At 34.7% G+C, this 23249-nt stretch overlaps 1 protein-coding gene across 1 annotated transcript; it reads right to left on the bottom strand.

Moving 5' to 3' along the window:
* Positions 1-614: 614 nt before the first annotated feature.
* On the bottom strand, positions 615-23006 carry LOC138316441 (cyclic nucleotide-binding domain-containing protein 2-like). Its single transcript, XM_069258136.1, has 15 exons — positions 22931-23006; positions 22025-22112; positions 18201-18576; positions 13456-13641; positions 12183-12352; positions 11649-11808; positions 9601-9749; positions 9175-9253; positions 8632-8694; positions 8064-8211; positions 6753-6847; positions 5394-5426; positions 2862-3035; positions 1936-2096; positions 615-1301 (listed from the first exon to the last, which is right to left on the bottom strand). The coding sequence occupies exons 1-15, from the start codon at positions 23004-23006 to the stop codon at positions 965-967; spliced, it is 2295 nt and encodes a 764-aa protein (XP_069114237.1). The 3' UTR covers positions 615-964.
* Positions 23007-23249: the final 243 nt, after the last annotated feature.

Raw genomic sequence — 23249 nt, 5'->3', positions numbered from 1 at the left:
AAACTTTGACTATCAAAATCCAAGATAGCCGCCTGGCGGCCATCTTGTGGACCGATCCGTCCCAAAATGCAATATGCACATCTAGGGCCCTAGGGAACCTACATATGAATTTTGAGATAAATCTCCTAACGATTTTCAGAGAAATAGCGATAACAAGAATTTGCTAAAAATGACTTGTCATTAAAACTCGTTGATTGAAAACAGTATAATCTAACGCAATAAACATCACAGTGTACGACGACTGGGTCATTAAAACTGGATGGAGGATGGACGATTTCCTGCAGACATCCTGTATGTCGAAAATCATGGAGTCCACCGAACATTCACAGACGTGATAGGCGTTGCAGACACTCACATTGTATTAATAATAATTTCAGATTTTCAATTTTTAGCTATATTATATAAATATCTTCTATTTTTCTTTTCCATCCTAAGTTGTAAATCACAAGGATAATAAAGAAAAACAAGTACTCCATTTCCTTTATCAAATATTCATTAGTATAGAAATTAACATTTAACCCGAAAATCATACTTCATTAATTTAAATGAATTAATTAATCATACCATTGTAAAGTCTCGAAATGTATCTCCGTCGACCATCTCAATGGTCACGTAATATCAATATAATCCAATGCGAGGAGACTTTATGAATAAGCACACAATAAGAATAACACCAAAGATAAGTCTTCTATATTTCTTGAACTAATTGAATTAAAAACAACGACGTCAAACTCATAGACATATGAAATCATATTGTGCCGCAAATATATATAATATTTCATGACGTCATAGATATATGTGACGTCATAATGTGACGTAAATATATAATATTTCATTTTGGCGTACATTTACGAAAATTTGGAACTAAGCAAGGCCCTTGCTTTCAAAACCACAAAACCTTATAAATACCAATATAAGGTTCTTTGTATTGTTTGTTTTCCTTGTTGTCTATAACGAATATAAACTACCAACAGTATGCAATGGCAAAAGCTCCTTTGCCCCTTTTAGGTGGTGAGGCAACAGCAACAGTTTTTGGGAAACTGTCATCGCCGCTGTCTGCATCTTCTTCATCTTTCTCCGTCGCCTCTGATATAATCACGTTTTTTCGTAGAGTAGATAAAAGATTGGCTTTCTGTTCATTTCGTTTCTTCAGGATATTAAGTTGATCTTTAGAAATGTTTGAAAATCGACCATTTTTCTTTAGATGTGGTCCAACAACTTCATTGACAACTTTTGATTTGTAGTTATCCCACTTTGTCTTTTCACGGTATGATCTCATAAGCATTTCTTCGCTAGGATATCTAAAATTGATAAGAAAATACACATAACAAAACGAAACATTACCGAAATATTGGGATATTGGATACCTTAATTTACTCTTAATTGCATTTAAGCATTGAAATCACTAGCGTAGCGGTTCTCACAATAGTTTACAAACAAAATTTATTTTGTTAATTTTCCAGGCTACTTTATAAAATGAAATACGTTTACACGTACGATTCTATTGATTTTTTTTTCCAATGTATTATTTTTTTCAAAATGAATACGCAACGTCAATGTTTATATTGTGGCGTCACGATAACGTCGGGTTTCCGAGCCATTCTCGGATTTTTTTTCATCGTGGAATGAAAAGGCCAATCAGAAAGCCAGAAACAAAGAGAAAATTTAATATTTAATATTCAAAATAAATATATTTTTATTCGGATAGTTCAATCTGTTACATTTGTAGGTCTATATTTAAATAAGTAATGAGTTTGACAACTTCCTGCCGTGTTCGACTGGGAAAAGTTGTCTCCCTCAGTGGAGGGTTATCCCTCCGTTGTTATTTCTTGATTGAGTCGGGGGCGACACATCGACGAAAACTAAAACGTTTAGCAAACGCAGAATTCATCAATAAAAATGAAATATAAAAATAACACTAAGTTGGATATTTACCTCTCCTCCTTAGCTAATTGCTTAGCATGCAATAGTGCTTCGTGACTTGACGTATTAAGAAAATTCTTTCGTTTGATCCTTAACATCCGGGTACCAAGGCTCACCAAGATCAAAGTACTATTTGACGGACGTCTCGATGGATACATGATGCAGAATAAGTCCTTAATGAATAAAATCACAATCATGTTTGTATGCTTGAAAATATAAAGACATAAAGGATTTCATTTATCCCGTTTGCTAGTTTCGCTTATATAAGGGCAAGAATTTGCTATTTGAAATTTGGTGTCAATTTAAAATTTACAATTTTTGATTATTATATTTGGATTGCACACGTTTCACACCAATCCGCAAAGCCAATTATCTATATTTAAGGCAGAAGGGTAAGTAACATCGTCTTAGATCATTTTAATGAGCTGGACTGTCACGTGATACCAACTTGTCATTTCGGTTCACAGTGATTTGCTGTCTGATGTTACGTATTATATGTTTACAGAGAAAAAAATTACACGGAGTCTTCTACTTTTTTGTAACTCCAATGGAAAACAATGACAGTGATAGTCCTGTTGAATTTCTTTCCGGGCATTATTCCATACCAATTCTCTGTCTGCCGAGGAAGGGGATAAATCGCCAGATATTTTAGATGTTGCTAATATATTGCTATACTGATTTTAGAAGATAATAAGAGATCAACTATAACGGTTCAAAGGCACCAAAGAAGAAATACAGTACTGTATTAAAACGTTATTGGTGGTGAAAATCATATCAAAAATGATTCATTAGCATAAGCATTATAGCGTATGCTATAACGACTTGTTTTATAATACTCAAATACCTAAATATTTCAAAGGATAGAAATCGAATAATTCTTTCATCCATCTGAGTTCACTATAAATTTTGAATGAAGTCTATTAATGAAGTATACTTACAAATGTATCCTTGCTCTTCAAACCGCCTATTTCAAGATATACATAATCCTTCCCATCTGGACTTTTCTTATTCTGTGCCATCAGGGACGTGAGAGTGGTGAGGTCCTTCAGTGACTTCTCTTCCTTTTTGTCAGTGACTTTTTCTCGGTCGGGTTTTTTCATCAACCGACGGCGCTGTAGATGTAAAGAAGAATCCTTCTATACTTCGCAACATAAAGTTGTAAGTGCCAAGCATTGGAATCAATGTTTACAGTTTAAATGAAAAGTTAATATTAATAAAATATAATTTGTTTGAAAAATATAGCTTTGATCTTTATGTGTGAAAATTAAAAAAAAAAAGAAAATAAAAAAAAAAAGAAAAAAAAAAAAAACAAACAAACAAACAAAAATCACCATGCATGACTTCATAATATATATAATTTTCAAGTTATATAATAAATACATGGTTTTTTATTTAAATATCAATGTAATGACATAATATTTCAGTGACTGTATACGTAGTGCTTCTGTGGAACAATAAGTTTGGCGGTTGGTGAAAGGACGTGGGGCTAGTGTTACTGAAAAGGTATGTCATGGTTCACTGCATTCGGAATTATCACCCCTCTAATAGGCAATCAATTCCAATTTCATCAGCTGTTTAATCTAACAAGTTTACGATAGCAGGATGCAGGGAGGAAAAGTGTATATTATTGTTTTTTTACGAAAATAAACTATAAAAAGAGGAAGAACTTTAATATTTATGAGCTATGGGAACATAATGTTAGAGTCAGTTTCAATAATGTAGCTATTTTTCAGACATGTTTTCTCAATAATCCCTCATAAACTAATTAAAAGCCTTTTAAGTTTTATGACAGGAAAAGAAGGCAGAGGGAAGGGGAAATAGTGACTACACACTTGTATGGAGGGTAATGTGAGTTGTTACTCTAAGAGTGATCTTAACTCCGATCAAAGATGCTACATGCCCGCCGAAGTTTTATCTTGTAAAATCAGAAGACGAATTAATGTCTTTATCACTATAAAAAACACTTATTTTGCACTATTAGCATCATTAAAAATTCTAAACTTACTTTGCTTCAGAATGAATGTATTCAAAACAAGTAATTGCATCCCGAAAAAAAATCCATGGCACTATGTCCTCTATGGAATTATGTACTGATTTTGCAGAAAGCAGTACAATTTATTTTTTATAATAATTAGACACAATTAAACATCAATTATTGTCCAAATGAGCAATATTGTTGCTCTGTCGGTGATGTAGCATCTTTAATTAGTAAATTCTAATTGAACCTTAACGTTTTCTTTACAATTATAACTTTCTGATTTTGAAATTTTGGAACTTTTCGATTTATAATTTATTCATTTTATTATTTATGATTTGGTTTTCTCATCCGTCATGTACCATCCGCCGTACAGCCGTGCACCATGTGTAAATGTAGTTAACCAAAAACGCGGCGTGTCTTTAATCCCCGCGCGGATGTTTTTTTTCCAATTTAATGGAAAAATCATTTTTGAAGTATGATAATACAGTATCTTATTTGGATAAAGTTTAACAAATATTGGGAGGAAATGATTTATCATATGAATTAGTGGGTTTTATAAAAATTCCGAACAGTGAAGGTCTCCAAAAAGTGAGCTTTGAAGATTGTTTGCTTCAAAATCCTACTTCTCCGCAACGTTTGCAATGGTAAGAAAATAGTGAAGTGAAAGGAAATAGCGCATATGTATCTAGATAAATGTAAGATATATAGCATTTCGCATTCAACACCTTCTTCACAGGTATTTTAAAATATCAAGGGTTTGATACGAGAGACTATACTGTCATATCATTCAAATTTGGTTTTGAAGGATTTTAAGACAAATTTTCATTCTGTCTCTACAATATCTAGGAAAACCGATTTGAAAGTTTATTTACAAATCACGTGCATGACTACAAGAGGGATAACTCACACAGGAATTTTGTCTCTTCCGTATATGGTAATTCAGTCGATCTGATTACCGTCCAAACAACTTGACTAAAACTATTTGAGACCCGAGAACATATTGTTGGGAACAAAATATTAACAAGATGATCAAGGGCCATAACGGTCATCTGTAAACCTTTGCACTTATTGAATTAAATATCTTCTTTCAAAATTAACTTCATTTCGCGGGATGCCCTTTTATCAGATTCAGGTAAGCTTTCAGCATCAGTAACTTTGAACGATCTTCAGGCAACTTTCAGTTAGATTGCACCGCTAGAACTTGAACAGAACTTCAAAATGTGTTTTAAAGATAGCGGCTGTTGCTGGCCATTTTAGATTTTGGATCGACCCGACAACACTTAGTCTCGACCAAGTCAGAATCATTTCAGGCAAGTTTCAGCTCAATTCCGCCGATGAAACGTGAAAAGTTTGAAATGTGAAAAGTTTACGGACGGCACATGGCGTACGGTGAATGACGGCGGACGAAGAATGGGTCAGATGTCCTAAAAACTCATTAAAGGACAAGGCGAGATGAAAAATAAGAAGATCTCCCAGTTCCAGAGTACTGTACCTGTTCCAAAAGAGTGGTAACGTAATCCTTAGTCTGCTCGGTAAAAGAATGATGGTAAAAATATGATCAGAGTTAGTTAATACTGTGAAATCACTGTTGGGTATTTATCGTATCATTTCGTACTATAAAATGACAACATTTATATAGGAAAAAGATGTTTCAATTTTTAACGGTAATTTCACTTCTTCCCAAAGAATTTTTATAAAAAAAAAAAAAAAAAAAAAAAATATTCTAAATAAAACACCCAAATTATTCTCTCACATTATCATGTTAAATAAATATAAACTACATTGGCTATGTTTTGACACGGATAACTGTATACTTCGATATCATTTCGAACTTAGATTTTGCAAAGATAAAAGCCAATCCTCATGGTTACACGAGTATACCTAAGATATGAGAAATGAGTGATTAAGATCAGATATATACATTAACATCACTTCAGAATTATAGAGCTTTGCATGTTCAAAATGATATCGTACATTCATAACTGCACTGTTAATGCTCCGCGCACATAATATACAAGCTTGTTACTGACAGATGTAGCACATATAATGATATATTTCCATTCTACTTTCAGTTTCCCGTTTACTCTATGTTAAACCAGATGGGCAATATCTGGCTATGAACTCCAATCTGGTCAAGCTTATGAATATCTAACGTTTCCGCCGCGTCACTGACAATGTATTCAATGTATACTTACGCCTATACATAACGGTCAAATAATTTCAAAAGTGATTTTAAAGTTGTGTAGTCTATGAAATCTAATAGTATTATCGTGTTGACAAAATCACTTGTATTAAAAAAACGTCATCGCATAATTTTCATTTGTTCGCTTGTTTCAAACCGTTTTGTGTTGAACTATATTCAGAAGTTGATGCTATTGCTGTTCCGTCTATTGAACTTGGTGACGTCAACACTAGCGCAAGCGGGAAATTTAAAGGATATACGTGTGTAGTTTTGAATTCGAATGATCGTAATGGAAATATAAGTAATAAACTGTTACCAGATTGGACATACAGTTGATATGAAGCCCATCCGTCCGAAAGATAAATATTCATGGCGCCCTAACGGGCGCCATTCTATTTATCTTCCTTCCGGATGGGCTTCATATTAACTGTATGTCTAATCTGGTAACAGTTTATTGCTTAAGTATTCACTGTCTCTACATTGCACTGTATTGTTTATTTACAATATTATCGAGTATAGTATCACAAATGAGTCTTGCTCTTTGCTCTAAGCATGTCGTAAAGGTGTCTAAAATATTATGCAAAAGCATCATATGTTGAAACAGCTGAATATATCTCTGAAGCATCCTTTGCTATTTAGATACCCCTGTGTAAATATGAATTTACTCACCCTGCCGTCTCGCCGGTACTCTAGCGACATAGAATCCAACATCCTTTCCTTGCCGATTTCATCATCGGAATCCGCTGATTCTGAATCTAGTTTATCTAAATTTCAAAAGTAAAACAACATTAAGATTTTCAATTCCACATAAATTCTTCTTAAAATTAGATTGTAAAATTATGAAACGCACATCTGTGTGGACCGAATAACATACTATAGAACACAAATACCTACATAACGAAATCACTATTTGTCAGAATTACTCAAACAATATCAAGTTCTCTTTGTGATTATTACAATATCTATGCTTACTTTACAGGAAATTTATTTTCTTTTTACTTCTGCGTATAATATATACATATTTTGTATAAATATTAAATCATCAGTGTTGAGCGTGTTGTCGTTCCAGCATCAAACCGTCTACCTGAGGCATTGAATAGGTGTTAAACGAGATAATTTTGCAGGGGTCTTGAGACCAAAGCCTGGAAGTCGGTCACTTGGCAAAATACACCGACCTCTGTTTGGTAATCGACTAAACTGCTTTTCGGTATGAACGGACATATTTATTTCGGGAATGAACTATAGCGCTTTCATCTTATATCTTTGGATCTCAGAACTTTTCACACTTGTAATTTGTTCATAACTTTTTAGGGCTACAACACTATATATTTTCATTGTTTGTTTAACGGACCTTGAACATAAAATTATGCGACTTTGATATGAACTCTTATAGATCCGACATTTCAATTTTTCCGCGATGACGATTGCGAATCCATGTCCATTTTGTTTTACATGTACTTTTATTCAAACCGCAGATTAAAATTTGATCTGCTATATTTCCTCGATAATTCAGTCTTTCCTGCAACTAGCATTATCATAGAATTACATATTGTCAAAATTTCGAGAGTCCTACATAACAACTATAAGTACATGCATATTACTGGCTCCACTGGCCTCATTACAATTTCTACAAACCTTTCATTTAAAATAAATATGACGACAAGATCGGTAACTGTTTGCGACAGTACTAACATCATTTGTTTACGTCAACGGAGATGGCGTGATAGGAAAATAGCTAGTAAATCTAACCAAGTAACTTTGGGATATGATAATATTCGAAAGACATACAGCTGAGCGAGGTTTTTCGAAAAAAAGAGAGGGACCTAGTAAATTTTACCAAGTAACTTTTATATAGTGTAAATTAAGAAGACGCATATTAATTGTATTCATTTATTTCAGCTACGCCAGTCCAACGCATAAATTAGTCGTAACAGTTACTGTTGCGCACAAAAATGATAGTGCGAATAATACGACACTTACTTTTATTGTCCTGGATGGTTTTCAGTTTTCCTAGGATGTCCAAGACCTCGTCGGATAACATTGGTGTTGATGGCCGTTTTGTCTCTGACGATTTCTTGTGGCACGTTTTTACATCTAAAGCAACTCTCCTGATAATCTGGCATTTTCCCTGAAATGATAATTTCTTTGAAGTGGCACGATTTGTCAGAAGTGATCTCCGGATGATTGATATAAGTAACTGTGCATAAATCGTTTTGAAATGATAATAAAGTTTTCTACTTTAATTCATATTGTATCAATATGATTAACCTTAACTTATTGTGCTTTGAATTGTTTTGTCACCCTGTTGTTTGTGGCTTCAATTTTGGTTCCTTGAACGAAAACTGAATTCCCTGCATGTAAGAAAATGTTCTATACCCTGCTTATATTGATTGCATACCATTCGCAACTATCAACGATGATAAGCCATTTTGTTTGTGCATTTTAAAAGTTACAAAACACCAGGATATATCATTTATTATAATAGCGATGATTTGTGCGACATATATTCTTTACTTTGCATGCTTTTTATCGTGTTCCTTGCAGTTACCTCCATACAGACGTAAATCCATTCCTCGTCTGTGTCCAGCACAATGACTTTGTTGGTCTTGTACTGAGAAAAAACCCCGATCAATAATCATTTCGAGAAAATGAAGGAGTAAAATCTTAAACAAGATGCAAGTATAATTATAACGAAACCACACACGACCATAATATACGTTTACAATGTAAACAATGGTGGAGTCGCGAGTATGGCAAATTCCTGGTGCATGTCTCCGTTTCTAATACAAATTTTGACCCATTAATAAAGGTTTTAACCAGTACAATATTGCAACAGAATTTATTTCTATTGTACTTGAAAGTTTGTGTCCGTAAATGATAAACATATCCAAATTGGACAATGATATCCTGTCGAGTCATAATGTAAACATAAAATACCGCCCGTGCGCGCTCGCTTACATGTATATGCCGTACAGGTAACAAAAATTTGACACAGACATTCCGGATTTGATAAGCATATAAAACCGTCACTTGGACACATAAAGAAAATATATTCCCTGGTTGGGAACCTTTACTTGGTAATGTAGCTTACCTCCTGAATTTGAGCTTCCGTACAAATGCTCTTGATCATTTCTTTTGTCCATACTTTGTTGTCGAACAATGGCATCTCACTGTAATATTAATACAATGAAAATACATTAAATCATTATCTTAACCATTTTCTTCAAATATCCATATAGCCGTATTGCAGCGTGGCCAAACAAAGGTTCGGCCTTTTTATCTAAAGCTTTTTCGAAACCTCTCGCCCGTCTTCTCAAATCTTCTTTGTCGTTTATAATGTAATCTTCAAATTTGAACAAAATGTAAATAACAGTAATGAGGCAAACAAGAATACTGTGCAAATCGAAGCTAACCTTTACCAGCTATTTAGTTATGACTCAATATCTTCCTGGGTGTTCTGAAAAGAAATTCAAAGTTGATTGAGAGAAAGAAAATGATTTTTATCACGCTTGCTCACCATAAAAAGCGTTCCTTTTCCTCGAGTTCCGCCTCAAAGATTTTTGGGCAAACTTTGGCAAACGTATCTTTATCCACGACCAGCATTTCACACGTCTCTCGGCACGTGATTGAGGCCGTGCGGCGAATGTCCTGGAGTAGGGCTAGCTCCTGTGTTTATAAAAAGTATCCTTAATTAATGATGTCAGAAGGAAATTAATGAGTATAACTTGGCAATGTGTCCTATGCATATGTTAAATTGTATTTTATGCTAGGCAATTCATACTTGTAATTAAAGTCATACGTGCCGTTATATTCATACTCGCTAATCAAGAAGGGCTTTTAATATTATATTTTAACACTAAAAGTTACGGACATTTTGAGAATATCAATGCTTAGTATGCATTGGTTTTAATTTCAGAACTGCAAATAAGAACCGAACATGATTTTTGTCAGTACTGTCAAAAATCATTGTATTTATATCTTTAGTGCAGTGAAATGAGAACATACGGTTAGAACATGAAGCCAAGTTGTGGTCTACAATTTCACTTCACATTTTTTACAATGAATTATGTAGGTATGTTACCATCTTAACATATATAAGGCATAAAAAACAAGAATTTTACGCAGCATTAATTCTGTATTGTAACCAGTGTTTATAAGCCACCATATAGAGATTGAACAGTGTTTTAATTGCGTTAAAGGTGGTATGAACGCAATGGGATACAGACATATTCAATGTAGCGCGTTAGCGCCGTATTTGATTTTCAACCGAGGAAAGTAACTGTGATATAGCCTGCTGATGGTATGACCGTTGAGCTGCTGAATGTTTGTCGTCTACGAACGCGATAAAAACTATATTATTCATGGTCATGACTTTTATATTATTGCACGAATGATAGAAAACTGTTTGCAAGGTGTGTGACTGACGTAACTATGGAATTCCACGAACATTCCTGAGGAAATCCCCCGGTTGTAGCCCCGACCAGCGATTCATTTTGTTGTTTATTACCGTCACAATTCTTGAACATGTATTCTGTTTTGATGTAAAATACATATGTAATTGGACCTAATAACAACTCTTTATTGTTACTTTGAAATACGACAACGAGGAAACTTTGTTTACACTTCATACAGTACTGTCAACCGAGTACCGACGAGCATAATTGTCTGTGCCGCCTAAGGATCAGTCTTGAGACAAATAGATGACCGAAATCGTTTTTTAGTTTATTATCAATTCAAAGCAAATCTGTCACCTGTGAAAAGGTTAAATGTAAATTAAGTGTTTAAAGTTTATTAAGATTATCTATCATATGACGCAAAATTTTACTGAAGCGTGAACTAGAAGTAGTCCGATCCTACTCTGGGTTTGTATTCATACGTCGTTGCGTTTACGCTAATTTGAACGCAACTCCCCTCCCGATGACTATATGGGGACATATGTAGATATACATGTTTGTCTGTTCATTTGAATGATTTACATCTTAATTAATCAAACCTTATGTTTTAATAGATTACTGAAGAAAACCCTTCCACTTAATGTATTTATCCTACTCTCTAATCAGTAGAATAGTTCTTATTTCCCCAACCTATTTTCCTATCAGTAGAATAGCCCTTAACGGTCCCATCAGTTGCATAACCCTTTAAATTTCTTATTCTAATCTCCCATTATTAAAATAACCCCTTCATCCCCCCTATTCACTCTTGAGTAAAATAGCTCTTAATTTAATTTTCTCACTCTACTACTCTATCAATATTTCCATCATACTCTTTCATTCATTTCCAACCTTAAGGCGTTCATTTTCCAACCTACTTTCATAACAACCCTTAATTTTCCAACCGTACTTTACCTTTCATATTTCCCTTCCATACCCCTGTCCCATCAGTGGAAAGTCTTTTAATATTCCCTCTCTACCTTTCCATCATTAGAATAGTTCAAACCCTACTAATTTAATTATGTATTCGTATTTTTACCATACAAACCAATACATTTAAGGCATTTCTCTCTCAATTTATTTCCTTGAAGCTCAAAAACTTTTGGATTTTGTAAACGTTCAATGCAATACCTACCCCAAAAGCATCTCCACGAACCAGGACGGTTTCAGTCTTTTCAAACTTTTCGCCGTCGATATTGCGATCCTCTAGGTTTACAAACACGGACCCGGAGTATATAAAGTAAAAATTAAAGCCTACATGGCCCCGTCTTAGGATAACTCGACCATGCTGGACACTGCAACAGATATTGATAACAATACATGTGTTAGAACTAATTAATCTATATAACTCGTTTATTCATTCGCTATGGTTACTTTCAAGAAGTCATTGAATATGTCAGATATTCTTTGAAAAGGAAGAGTGAAATTATTTCTATATTTTGATCTCTGTGGTTATCGTAATACGCCCTTTTCTTCCATATTGCCTAATATCGCCATTTACATACAAACACATTTTATTGGTTTTAAGCTATTAATAAACAAAAAATACTATTGATAAATAGATTTATAAGGACGGATGTGTGAGGTACGTAGGAAATTATATTTTATTTCAACCTACCATAAGTCCCAAGGAATGATTGCATGTAATTTTGTACATTACCATAGTTACCATATATATCGAAAGGCGCGACACATCGACATCTGTATCTTCTCTGTAAATTTGTCGAAGCTTTTGAGACCCCTCAGTAGAGCGTGGATTTTCCGGCAGTCACTTTCTGTCCTTGTCTCTGGCTCCTGGTCAAAAATATCTTTTGCCCATTTCGGTACCTTGGTAAATGTCTTAAAATAATAATAAAGAACATTAGTAAGTAACGAAATATGTTCAACTTTGTCTGATGAAAGATTTTACTTTCATGCAATACAATCTATTAAGCTGATTGTGGTTCATTTTACCGACAAAACTAAACTATTGCTAAACTTTGAAGTAGGTTCACAAATAGTTATTTTTGTCTCTCTTGATTATTCTTTATTTATTTTATATCATCAACTAGCATGGTTAAGGATATATAAGATTTTTCTCAAATAGGTGGTTCATGTTCTTTGGCAAGATCAGGTATTTTACACTTGTAAAGTGTATAGAATGACTGAATAAATACATCAGACCTGGCCATTAATTTAATATGTACACGTGTGACTGTACAAGTATAACGTCATAAATGAATTCGAACGCCTAACAACACCCATAGAAACCATTTACATAATCGCTGATTCATATTTATGTCTAGGTATTTTGTAATTCTGTTAGAAGTTCTTTAATACGTCCTCTTCTGAGCGCTTATCAACACATACACAGCAACACAAAATCGTCTATGGACATCAACAGCTTTTATTTTATGTGATTGCAAATTATGCAATTTTGCACGACTTAACACGATAGTATTGCCATCGTAATTTTGAGTAAATATTGAATTGATATGTGCGATGTTTGCTAAATTCTCCAAACACTTTCTTTCTAATATAATTAACAGTATTTTTTTTTGATAAGTATTTACTAAAAATACTTACATACATAATTGTAGCCGGTGTGCAATTTTATAAATGTTTAAGTTCAAAGTATGTGATTCAAAATACATTTGTATTTGAATTCTTCGTTTATTTCATAATTTAAGCAAGCTAACCTAACCTTTATATAAGAATATTTAAAGTAAATTAAGTAAACACATAATAGAAATGGAATGTTCTAAACATTTTCTGTTTTTTTCATTAGGACAGATTAAGCAGGAAATACGGATTTCTTTCAAGGTGGACTTCGAAACATATAAGCTCATTAATCGAAAACCTAAATCTAGAAAATGGAATTTATCTCAGATCCGCAAATCATAGCTTTATTAATCAATGCAATGAACTGGTTTTTTTTAATGATTATAATTAGTTATACCTACTCTCTCTCTTGAGAACATGGACTTGTTGAAGGCCAAGGCGCGAGCCTCGCTACTATTATACAGTGTGTACCATTGTTCCTCTGTTGCCGTTCGTGACGTCATACGATCACTGATTGAAATGATAATCCGTAGCCATCGGACCAGAACTCGCACACAGAGTATAGCTACTCGGAAACGGTTGAAAGCCTGAAATAGACACAAAAGAGATTAATATACGAAGCATTGCTTCTCTGAACCGGGCGCCAGCCTTATAGAAGTATTATTACATTGTAGCGATACTCCAATGAGAAAGGAGTGATAATCTAATTAACAGAATGAAATAGATCAGCTTATAGATAGGTATCATCACTAAACACTGCACATGAAGACACAAAACTCACAAGTATAGTCTTTGAGATATTTCGAAAGCTTTCGATAGAATTTTGCACATGAGCTTACTAATGAAATTAAAATTATATAGAATTACAGGTGAGTTTTATTCGCGATAAAAAATATTTATCACGTATATTCCAGTGGGTATTGTTTGCATACTTCACTCTAGTCAATTTTGACGAATCTGTCATGATGTTTCATTTAACTGTAAATATTTGATAAACGCATTTATAACGTACATATGTAGTGTTTATCACTTCTTTTTATGCTTTGCGCGAATCAGTCCCTTTGACTTGATGTCTGTATCATGAATACCGGACATTATCATTATTTCACATCAGAAGTCACTAACATTATCTGAATCATATACCCCATCTACAGTTGTGTAATGTCCCCCGCTGAACTTCCCTTTTAAAACGAAAACCGCAAGTCAACAACAGATACAATATCAGCATTTATGGGTTATTGAGTATTACATTCACATGTTTCCTTTTCTGAAGTAACTTGTTCTGGTGGAGTGGAAATTGTACCTTTCAAATAAATGTAAACGGATTTATATTAACGATTCAATGACTTTCCATTCGATTTCAGTCCATCGGTTGCATAGCCTTTCTCACATCAATTTTATTATCGATATTTTAAATGTGTCCTTTTCAGCTCACTCGTATTCACTCGCACACTCTCTACCTTACAAGGGTGAAATAACTACTACGAGAATTCTCTATAAACACAACAGTTAATACTTCAGAGAGAAGGTCGTTCATAGCGATATGGCCACGCCCCCAGACCCGCGAGGTAAACTATTTAACCTTAATTATTTTTCCCATACAAATCTGCACAATATTTGCAATAGCTATACAGTTCTTAATTTTGGATAGATATGCTTTTTATGTGTTTCCGAGTATATGGATCCCATAGTAACCAAAATACCAAAAAAAAAACATATTTTAACATATTAAACTGTTAACACGTGATGCTTCGATATCAGACTGTTACACGTGATGTCTTCGATATAACTGTTAACACGTGATGCCTTCGATATTAAGTTAACACATGATGTCTTCGATATTAAACTGTTAACACATGATGTCTTCGATATTAAACTGTTAACACATGATGTCTTCGATATTTAACTGTTAACACGTGATGTCTTCGATATTAAACTGTTAACACATGATGTCTTCGATATTAAACTGTTAACACATGATGTCTTCGATATTTAACTGTTAACACGTCATGCCTTCGATATTTAACTGTTAACACGTGATGCCTTCGATATTAAACTGTTAACACATGATGTCTTCGATATTAAACTGTTAACACATGATGTCTTCGATATTTAACTGTTAACACGTGATGCCTTCGATATTAAACTGTTAACACATGATGTCTTCGATATTAAACTGTTAACACATGATGTCTTCGATATTAAACTGTTAACACATGATGTCTTCCATATTAAACTGTTAACACATGATGTCTTCGATATTAAACTGTTAACACGTGATGCCTTCCATATTAAACTGTTAACACATGATGTCTTCGATATTAAACTGTTAACACATGATGTCTTCCATATTAAACTGTTAACACGTGATGCCTTCCATATTAAACTGTTAAACAATGATGTCCTCGATATCAAACTGTTTACATATAGTGATGCCTTCCATATTAAACTGTTTACAAATGATGCCCTTCATATCAAACTGTTTACATATAGTGATGCCTTCGATATTTAACTATTAACACACGATACCTTCTATATCAAACTGTTTACACACGATGTCTTCGATATTAAACTATTAACACATGATGTCTTCCAAATCAAAATGTTAACATATGAACATGTTTTCACATATTAGGTTGATGCAATTTGTCCCAATACCTCAACCCAATTTGTGAAAAATCACATACAGTGTATTGTGAACATCTGTTTAGTTACTTTTTTGTCTGCTACAACGCACAAATAATTATGAAAATGGTGAATTTTTTTTTCTAGACGCTAAATAACAACTGAGCTTTTCATTCAGCTATTGGCTATCGGTACAGAATTATATCGAGGTTTCCATTGACTGTCGTTACAGAATTAATATCGAGGTTTCCATTGGCTGTCGTTACAGAATAATATATAGGTTTCCATTGGCTTTCGTTACAGAATGGTATCGAGGTTTTCATTGGCTGTCGTTACATAATGATATCGGGGTTTTCATTGGCTGTCGTTACAGAATGATAATATCGGGGTTTTCATTGGCTGTCGTTACAGAATGATGTTGAGGTTTCCATTGGCTGTCGTTACAAAATGATATCGGGGTTTTCATTGCCTGTCGTAACAGAATGATATCGAGGTTTCTATTGGCTGTCATTACAGAATGATTTCGGGGTTTTCATTGGCTGTCGTTACAGAAAAGAATAATATCGGGATTTTCATTGGTGTCGTTACAGAATGATATCGGGCCATTGCTGTCGTTTCAGAATGATATCGAGGTTTTCATTGGCTGTCGTTACAAAATGATATAGGGGTTTTCATTGGTGTTGTTACATAATGATATCGGGGTTTTCATTGGTGTCGTTTAAGAATGATATCGGGGTTTTCACAAGTGTCCTTACAGAATGATAGCGGGGTTTTCATTGGTATCGTAACAGAATGATAGCCGGGTTTTCATTTGTGTCGTTACAGAATGATACCGGTGTTTTCATTAGTGTCGTTACAGAATGATATGAGGGTTTCCATTGGCTGTCGTTTCCTTTGGCTGTCGTAACAGTATGATATCGGGGTTTTCTTTAGCTGTCGTAACAGAATGATATCGGGGTTTCCATTGACTGTGGCTTCGGAATGATATCGAGGTTTCCATTGGCTGTTGTTACATAAGTATAACGTGGTCATAACAAAATGTTACAGAATGATATCGGGGTTTCTATTTGTGTCGTTTCAGAATGATACCGGGGTTTCCACGGGCCGTTGTAACAGAATGATATCGAGGTTTCCATTGGCTCTCGTTACAGAATGATATCGAGGTTTTCATTGGCTGTCGTTTCAGAATTATATCGGTGTTTCCATAGGCTATCGTCACAGAATGATATCGTAGATTACATTGACTCTCTCGTTATAGAATGACATCGATGTTTTCATTGACTGTCGTCACAGAATGATATCGGAGTTTTCCTTGGCTGGAGTCACAGAATGATATTGCGGTTTCATTGATTCTCATTACAGAATGATATCGAAGTTATCATTGGCTGTCGTTACAGAATGATATCGAGATTTTCATTGGCTGACGTTACAGAATGATATCGAGGTTTTCATTGGCTTTCGTTACAGAATGATATCGGGGTTTCAATTTGCTGTCGTCACGGAACTATATTGGTGTTTACATTGGCTCTCGTTATAGAATGATATCGAGGTTTTCATTGGCTGTCGTTGCAGAATGATATCGGGATTTGCATTGGCTGTATTTGCAGAATGTCAGCCATATGAAGGAAAAGTTATGTTATGACGCTTAAGAAACATGAAGCACAGTAGACTTGTGAAAATATGTTACATCAAAAATATATACAAGTGTATGTAAGTCTGTAACTTCTTTCCGTACATTTTTTAAGGGGGTCTTCTAGCAATATAAGAACGGGAAACATTTTAAGTGAGTGCGTTCATGCAGAGTTGTTCAGACCATTTCTGGAAAATATGATATTTCTATTGAACAATGAGTTACAAATGGTAAGTGTATGTCTATGTATGTGGCGACTGTGCTTTGATATAAAGCATTTGCATACATTATTGTATAACTTCGATTAGTTTTAAGTTGTATTTCTTGTAATTTTCACATTTACAAGATCTCATAAAACCTACTATATGTGAATATAGATGCTTATATATGATGGTTCAGATCCATGAAAGCACCAATATACTATTGACAAAGCGGTAAATGTTGCATGAAATATCACACGTTTTGAAAGAACCGCCACAGTCAACGCCATGTTTCAAACTTTCGAGGAATATCGGAAAACCGAGTTGCATCAGTTGACCGACATCGGCGATACCCGTATAGATCGGAACCTACCGAGCTGTTTCAGTTCGGAAACTTCCCATCTATTTTAAGTTCGGAAACTTCCCATCTATTTTAACCGTGCACACGTTAAAAATCAATATTTTAATTAAATTGTTTAATAATTTTGCGAATACGAACTTTACAAAAGTCGGTAAATATCTAAAGTTTAAAACTTAGAGAGGCGGAGCAAAATGTAGAACACTCTTCATACTTTTTCTATGCAAAAATACAACAAGTCACCGACCATACAACTTTAAATATTTTTTTAAGGAAAGAAAAAATATTGCCGTGAGGGAAAACCTAGAATTGATTAATCTAGTATTGTCCTACCTGAGCATTTGGTTGTCGGACTTCATCCTTATTATCGGAAACTAGACTCTGACGATGTGATCCCCCATTGCTTCTCTCCGTTTTTGCCGAACGGCGTCTCGATCTTTCCGATTTTAACCTGTTCCTGATAGCTGTGGAATCGAATTTTGTTATCTTACTGTTCAACCCATGTCGGGTATTCTGTTGTGTTATCAGACAAGGTGTAGCGGTATATCGCCCCGTGTTCATGGAAAAACTGCTTTCCTCCCTGGAAAAACATAACTGGGATGTCGATGCACAATAAGAAAGATCAGTGGTTTGTCGTGTAAAATTCTTATGACATGTTGCCATGGTAAGTATATCAACAAGGTCACGTTGTTCCTCCGTCCAATTTGTCCTATCCGTGCGAGATTCAACAAGGTAGAGTACTTAATCTATTGCCGTTATCATCCACATATAGTCTTGTTGTCTTGTCTTTTGTTTCATTGATTATATGTGTAGATGCCTCGTATATAGCGTCCTTTATTCTAGACATACTTCACTCTAGTCAAGTTTGACGCATCTTTCAATGATGTTTCATTACTAAATAACTGTCAAATTTGAAAAGCGCATATACACATGTATAACTTCTTTTTATACTTTACTGAAATCAGTCCCTTTGACTTGGTGTCTGTATTATGAACATCGGACATTAGCATTATTTCACATCAGAAGTCACTAACATTTATCTGAATCAGAAATTGGTATGTAGATACCCCATCTACAGTTGTGTATATGTCCCCCGCTGTACTTCTCTTTTGAAACGGAAACCGCGAGTCAATAACAGGTATTAGCATAAGAAATTGAATATTACTTTCACATGTTTCCTTTTCTGAAGTAATTTGTTCTGGTAGAGTGGATATTGTACCTTTCAAATAAATGTAAACGGATTTATATTAAAGATACAGTGACTTTCAATGGGATTTTAGTCCATCTATAGCCTAGCCTTTCTCACATCAATTTTATTATCGATATTTTAAATGTATCCTTTTCAGCTCATTCTGTAGATAGTATTTGGTCGTATTCACTCGCATATTCTCTAATTTACAAGGGTAAAATCATTACTACGAGCAGAAGTCTTTAAAATAAAACACTTCCATACTCGATATCTCAGGGGGTTACTATTACTGCCGTTATATCCATCCCATATGTGGTTCAGGAGAAAAAAACTGACCAATCAAAACCTACCAAGACTCCCGTTGATGATGACAGAGAGAGCGACGCCCAACTTCAAAGCCACACATGAACAGTCAACAACAGCTAGCTAATGTACCGTTATTCGATTCTTTTGAGATACTTATAACAAGTGATAGTAACCCCTGGAGTATCAAGGATGATGACATTCTGATAAATTATCAGTGACAATAATAACCTCAGACTACTTTCTATATCGATAAAGTTACAAGAAATAAACAGAGATTTTCTTGACCTTCATTCAAGGTCAAAGGTGTAAAAAAAACTTAACTATTTGAACGACCTGTCAACAACTAAATGAAAAAAGAGATTTGATATTAAGCTTACAGTAACATGATGTGATTAATGATTATAAATCTGTCCATTTGAATGACCATCGATCAAAGTCTCGGATCCAATAGACTAAATGTTTAAATGACTTCGTTGTAGTCATTCATCTCAGCATGCTACAGGCCCAATATCAGGTCTCTATACCTATAAGTTATTGTCATAATAAATTTAAAAAGAGGTATGGTCACTTTCCGATATACTTCATTGATCGCATATAAACAGCATATCAGCAGCATTATTATCATTATCTTCACCATCGTGAACAACTAACAGTTGTTTATACAGAAATCTAACAGTTGTTTATACAGAAATCTATCACAAGTCATTGCAGATGTAAAAAGATAGAATGCTCAAAACACTGTCTGTAGACCAACAGCCAAGTGCATGTTGATCTGATTTACTGTGCTAATTTGAATTCACCCCAATTAAATGGGGGTAGCCCGACCCGAGCCCGAGCTCTAAATCCCTAGCATGATGAGCATTCGTTATTTTCATTTTTCTCTTCCACAATAGAGCATGCATTAATTTTTTTAGCACAATAATGCTTTGAGTTCTTTCTTTTAACTGCCTTGACGAATACCTCATCAGTGTCTCGCCAATCTCAGATGTGCTACCCGAGCAGAGCCCGAGATAAGGGCAGACAACTCCCTGATTGAGCTTGTTTGGATAATGTGCTACTACTTTGCGAACACTGTTTTATAATCGCCAATTATTGTCTAATACAATGAATCGGCTAATTACGCCTTTAATTTTTATTGTTTTTATTAGTGTTCATTTTTTATCACTTAATTCCGCTTCTGCTAATTATATAATTACACCATCGGAAATTTAAACCTAGTGTCTAAACTCCACTTATTACTACGCTCCATTTATAGCAATAGGATTGCATATTATTCTACTTGTAGGCCTACGTTTATTATAATTGTTATCTCGAACACATCTTCAAATTCGGCCAGTACGTATAAACTCGATCGATTTTTATGGTGTCTGCCATGTTGTTTACAAAAGTGAAGATCACTTCCGGTATTTAGTCAGAGTGCAAGTCGAAATACGTTACAATGAAAAAAGTGTTTGTTATGATAAATAACAATACTATATAAATATTATTTTTCAGTTATTGTATATTTCGAAATCATCAAATAATCGAATTTGTGTCATAAACTCCGGCAAAGTGAACGACTGCGCATGACACTATTTGACGACGACTGCTTATAATGGTTTGATGTTATTTAATTTGGACCTACAACTTTGGAATCTATCCAAAGCTGCAGGTCCAGATAACATCAACCGTTTATTCCTGACAGAAATGTCATCAGAAATTGCTCCCTTCTTAACCCTGTTATTTAATTAATCTAACGACAGCAGAAAATATGTTTATTGTCATAATATAATGCATCTACATGAACATGTATTTACAAAATTTCATTGAGGTTGGAGTAAAAAATAGAGACATCTAGCTATGACTGTTTGAGTGTTATGAGATCATCGGCTGGTCGGGTTTAAATTTACCACCGACAATTTTTATATTTCCTAACCCATTACTCCTCGTTATACGTACATGAAGCAGATCTGACCTACCTCATTATGGTATCAAAGGCTTCCCTCGTGTCTTCATGTGTTTCCATTGTCCTTTTCGCCATTCTATAACCATACATCCTTGTGAGGTGGCCATACCTTTGTCAAACTCGTCTGCCATCCGTTATCACTATCCTGATGGTTGTCACTATCCTGATGGTTATCACTATCCTTAGTAAATGGTTGTCACTATCCTTAGTAAATGGTTGTCACTATCCTGATGGTTGTCACTATCCTTAGTAAATGGTTGTCACTATCCTGATGGTTGTCACTATCCTTAGTAAATGGTTGTCACTATCCTGATGGTTATCACTATCCTTAGTAAATGGTTGTCACTATCCTGATGGTTGTCACCATCCTGATTTTTGTCACTATCCTGATGGTTGTCACTCTGTGAGAAATATTGATATCATTAGTAAGTTCGAAAATGCATAATATGATAAATCAGCCAATCCATTGTCTAATCTTATTAGTTAACGTTGCTTATCAAAAATGTAAAAAAAAAATATCTTTTTATTGTTAACGTAACCTATTATATCGCTTTCAGACATAATTGCAAAAATTTTTTTTGTATTTATATTATTTTTCAAAAGCCTTTTTTCGTAAAAATGTACAGGAATAACATACATATACATAAAGCGTTCATTCTCAAACACATATTATATTTCGATTTACCTAAAAAAAGTGCCACTTTTAATTTTAGTAACTTTCCAGGAACGCCTGCCATCTGATGGTCATCACTATCCTGATGGATGTCACTATCCTGATGGTCGTCTGGTTGGCTAGGAATACCAACTGAAAGATATTCAGGATAATGATTCCAACACCAATGACTTCTGTCACATCACCTATGCTTTTCTCGTGTATCGAATCATTTTGTAACTGAAGAATGTATCTGGTAATATTGGACCCAAACTTTGCATCAAGCATGTTTATTTCGACAAGTTTCATTTTGCCTCGATTTTCACCTGTGCTTTGGTCTCTGACATTGCTTCATTACTGTTATTTTATATTTCCTAACCCATTCCTCCTCGTTATAGCAGATCTGACCTACCTCATTATGGTATCAAAGGCTTCCCTCGAGTCTTCATGCGTTCTCAATTTGTCTTCTTCGCCATCCGATAACCATACATCCTTGTGGAGGTGGCCATATCTTTGTCAAACAGTTTATTGAGAACTTTGATTAAAGAGGTCTCCCCACAAGATGTAGGTCCCGATAATTTGCTGTAAAAAGTTGTTTAAACACAGTGTGGTGGTGCTAATGTTGCTTGGTGAATTTACCATTGTTTTATAACCTGTTGCTGCTACTGCTGGTTGAAATTGTCATGTATAGTCTGCTTCAAAGCATGCAAGTTGTCAACATCCTAACGTTTGGGTCCGAGATGCCGCCTTAAATCAAATGGTCATTTATTATCTCAAGCAAGGATGACATTGATGCTTCTTCCGTTAGACAGATGGCTTCTTCTTAGACTAGGGGTCTTAGTATTGGATTTGAAGATTCATACCTGATTATAACTCTTCTTATGTAGATGCATATCTCATCGAGTTGTGTTGTAATTTTACATCTGAATTGCTCGCTTGTTAGCACTTGAAGCCGACTCATGCCGACTTACCAGCCATTACTTGTGGACCTTGGGCACAGGTGCCCCAACAATAATCCAGGTGGGCTTTCTGTGACGGCAGTTCCATTTTCTGATTGAAGCACGAATTTTCTATGGCAATCGCACAGCCAATTCAATGCATTTGTCCCCAACAGCGCAGCACTACCCTTAAAGTGTCCGCATTAACGATAAGTCGGAAAGGTTGCCAATAATTACGGGGACAGATTACTCATTTTCTTTCTTTCCATCTAATCCAGCCCTATACCAGTACACTCAAGTTATTGTTGACGCTTTCAGAGTGGTGCGCCGCTGTTAGTGACAAAAGCAATAA

Source organism: Argopecten irradians, chromosome 2, assembly GCF_041381155.1.
Source record: "Argopecten irradians isolate NY chromosome 2, Ai_NY, whole genome shotgun sequence".
In the NCBI taxonomy this organism is placed as follows: Eukaryota; Metazoa; Mollusca; class Bivalvia; order Pectinida; family Pectinidae; genus Argopecten; species Argopecten irradians.
The sequence above is the reverse complement of the archived record's forward strand: the minus strand, read 5'-3'. Positions and strand labels throughout refer to the sequence as shown.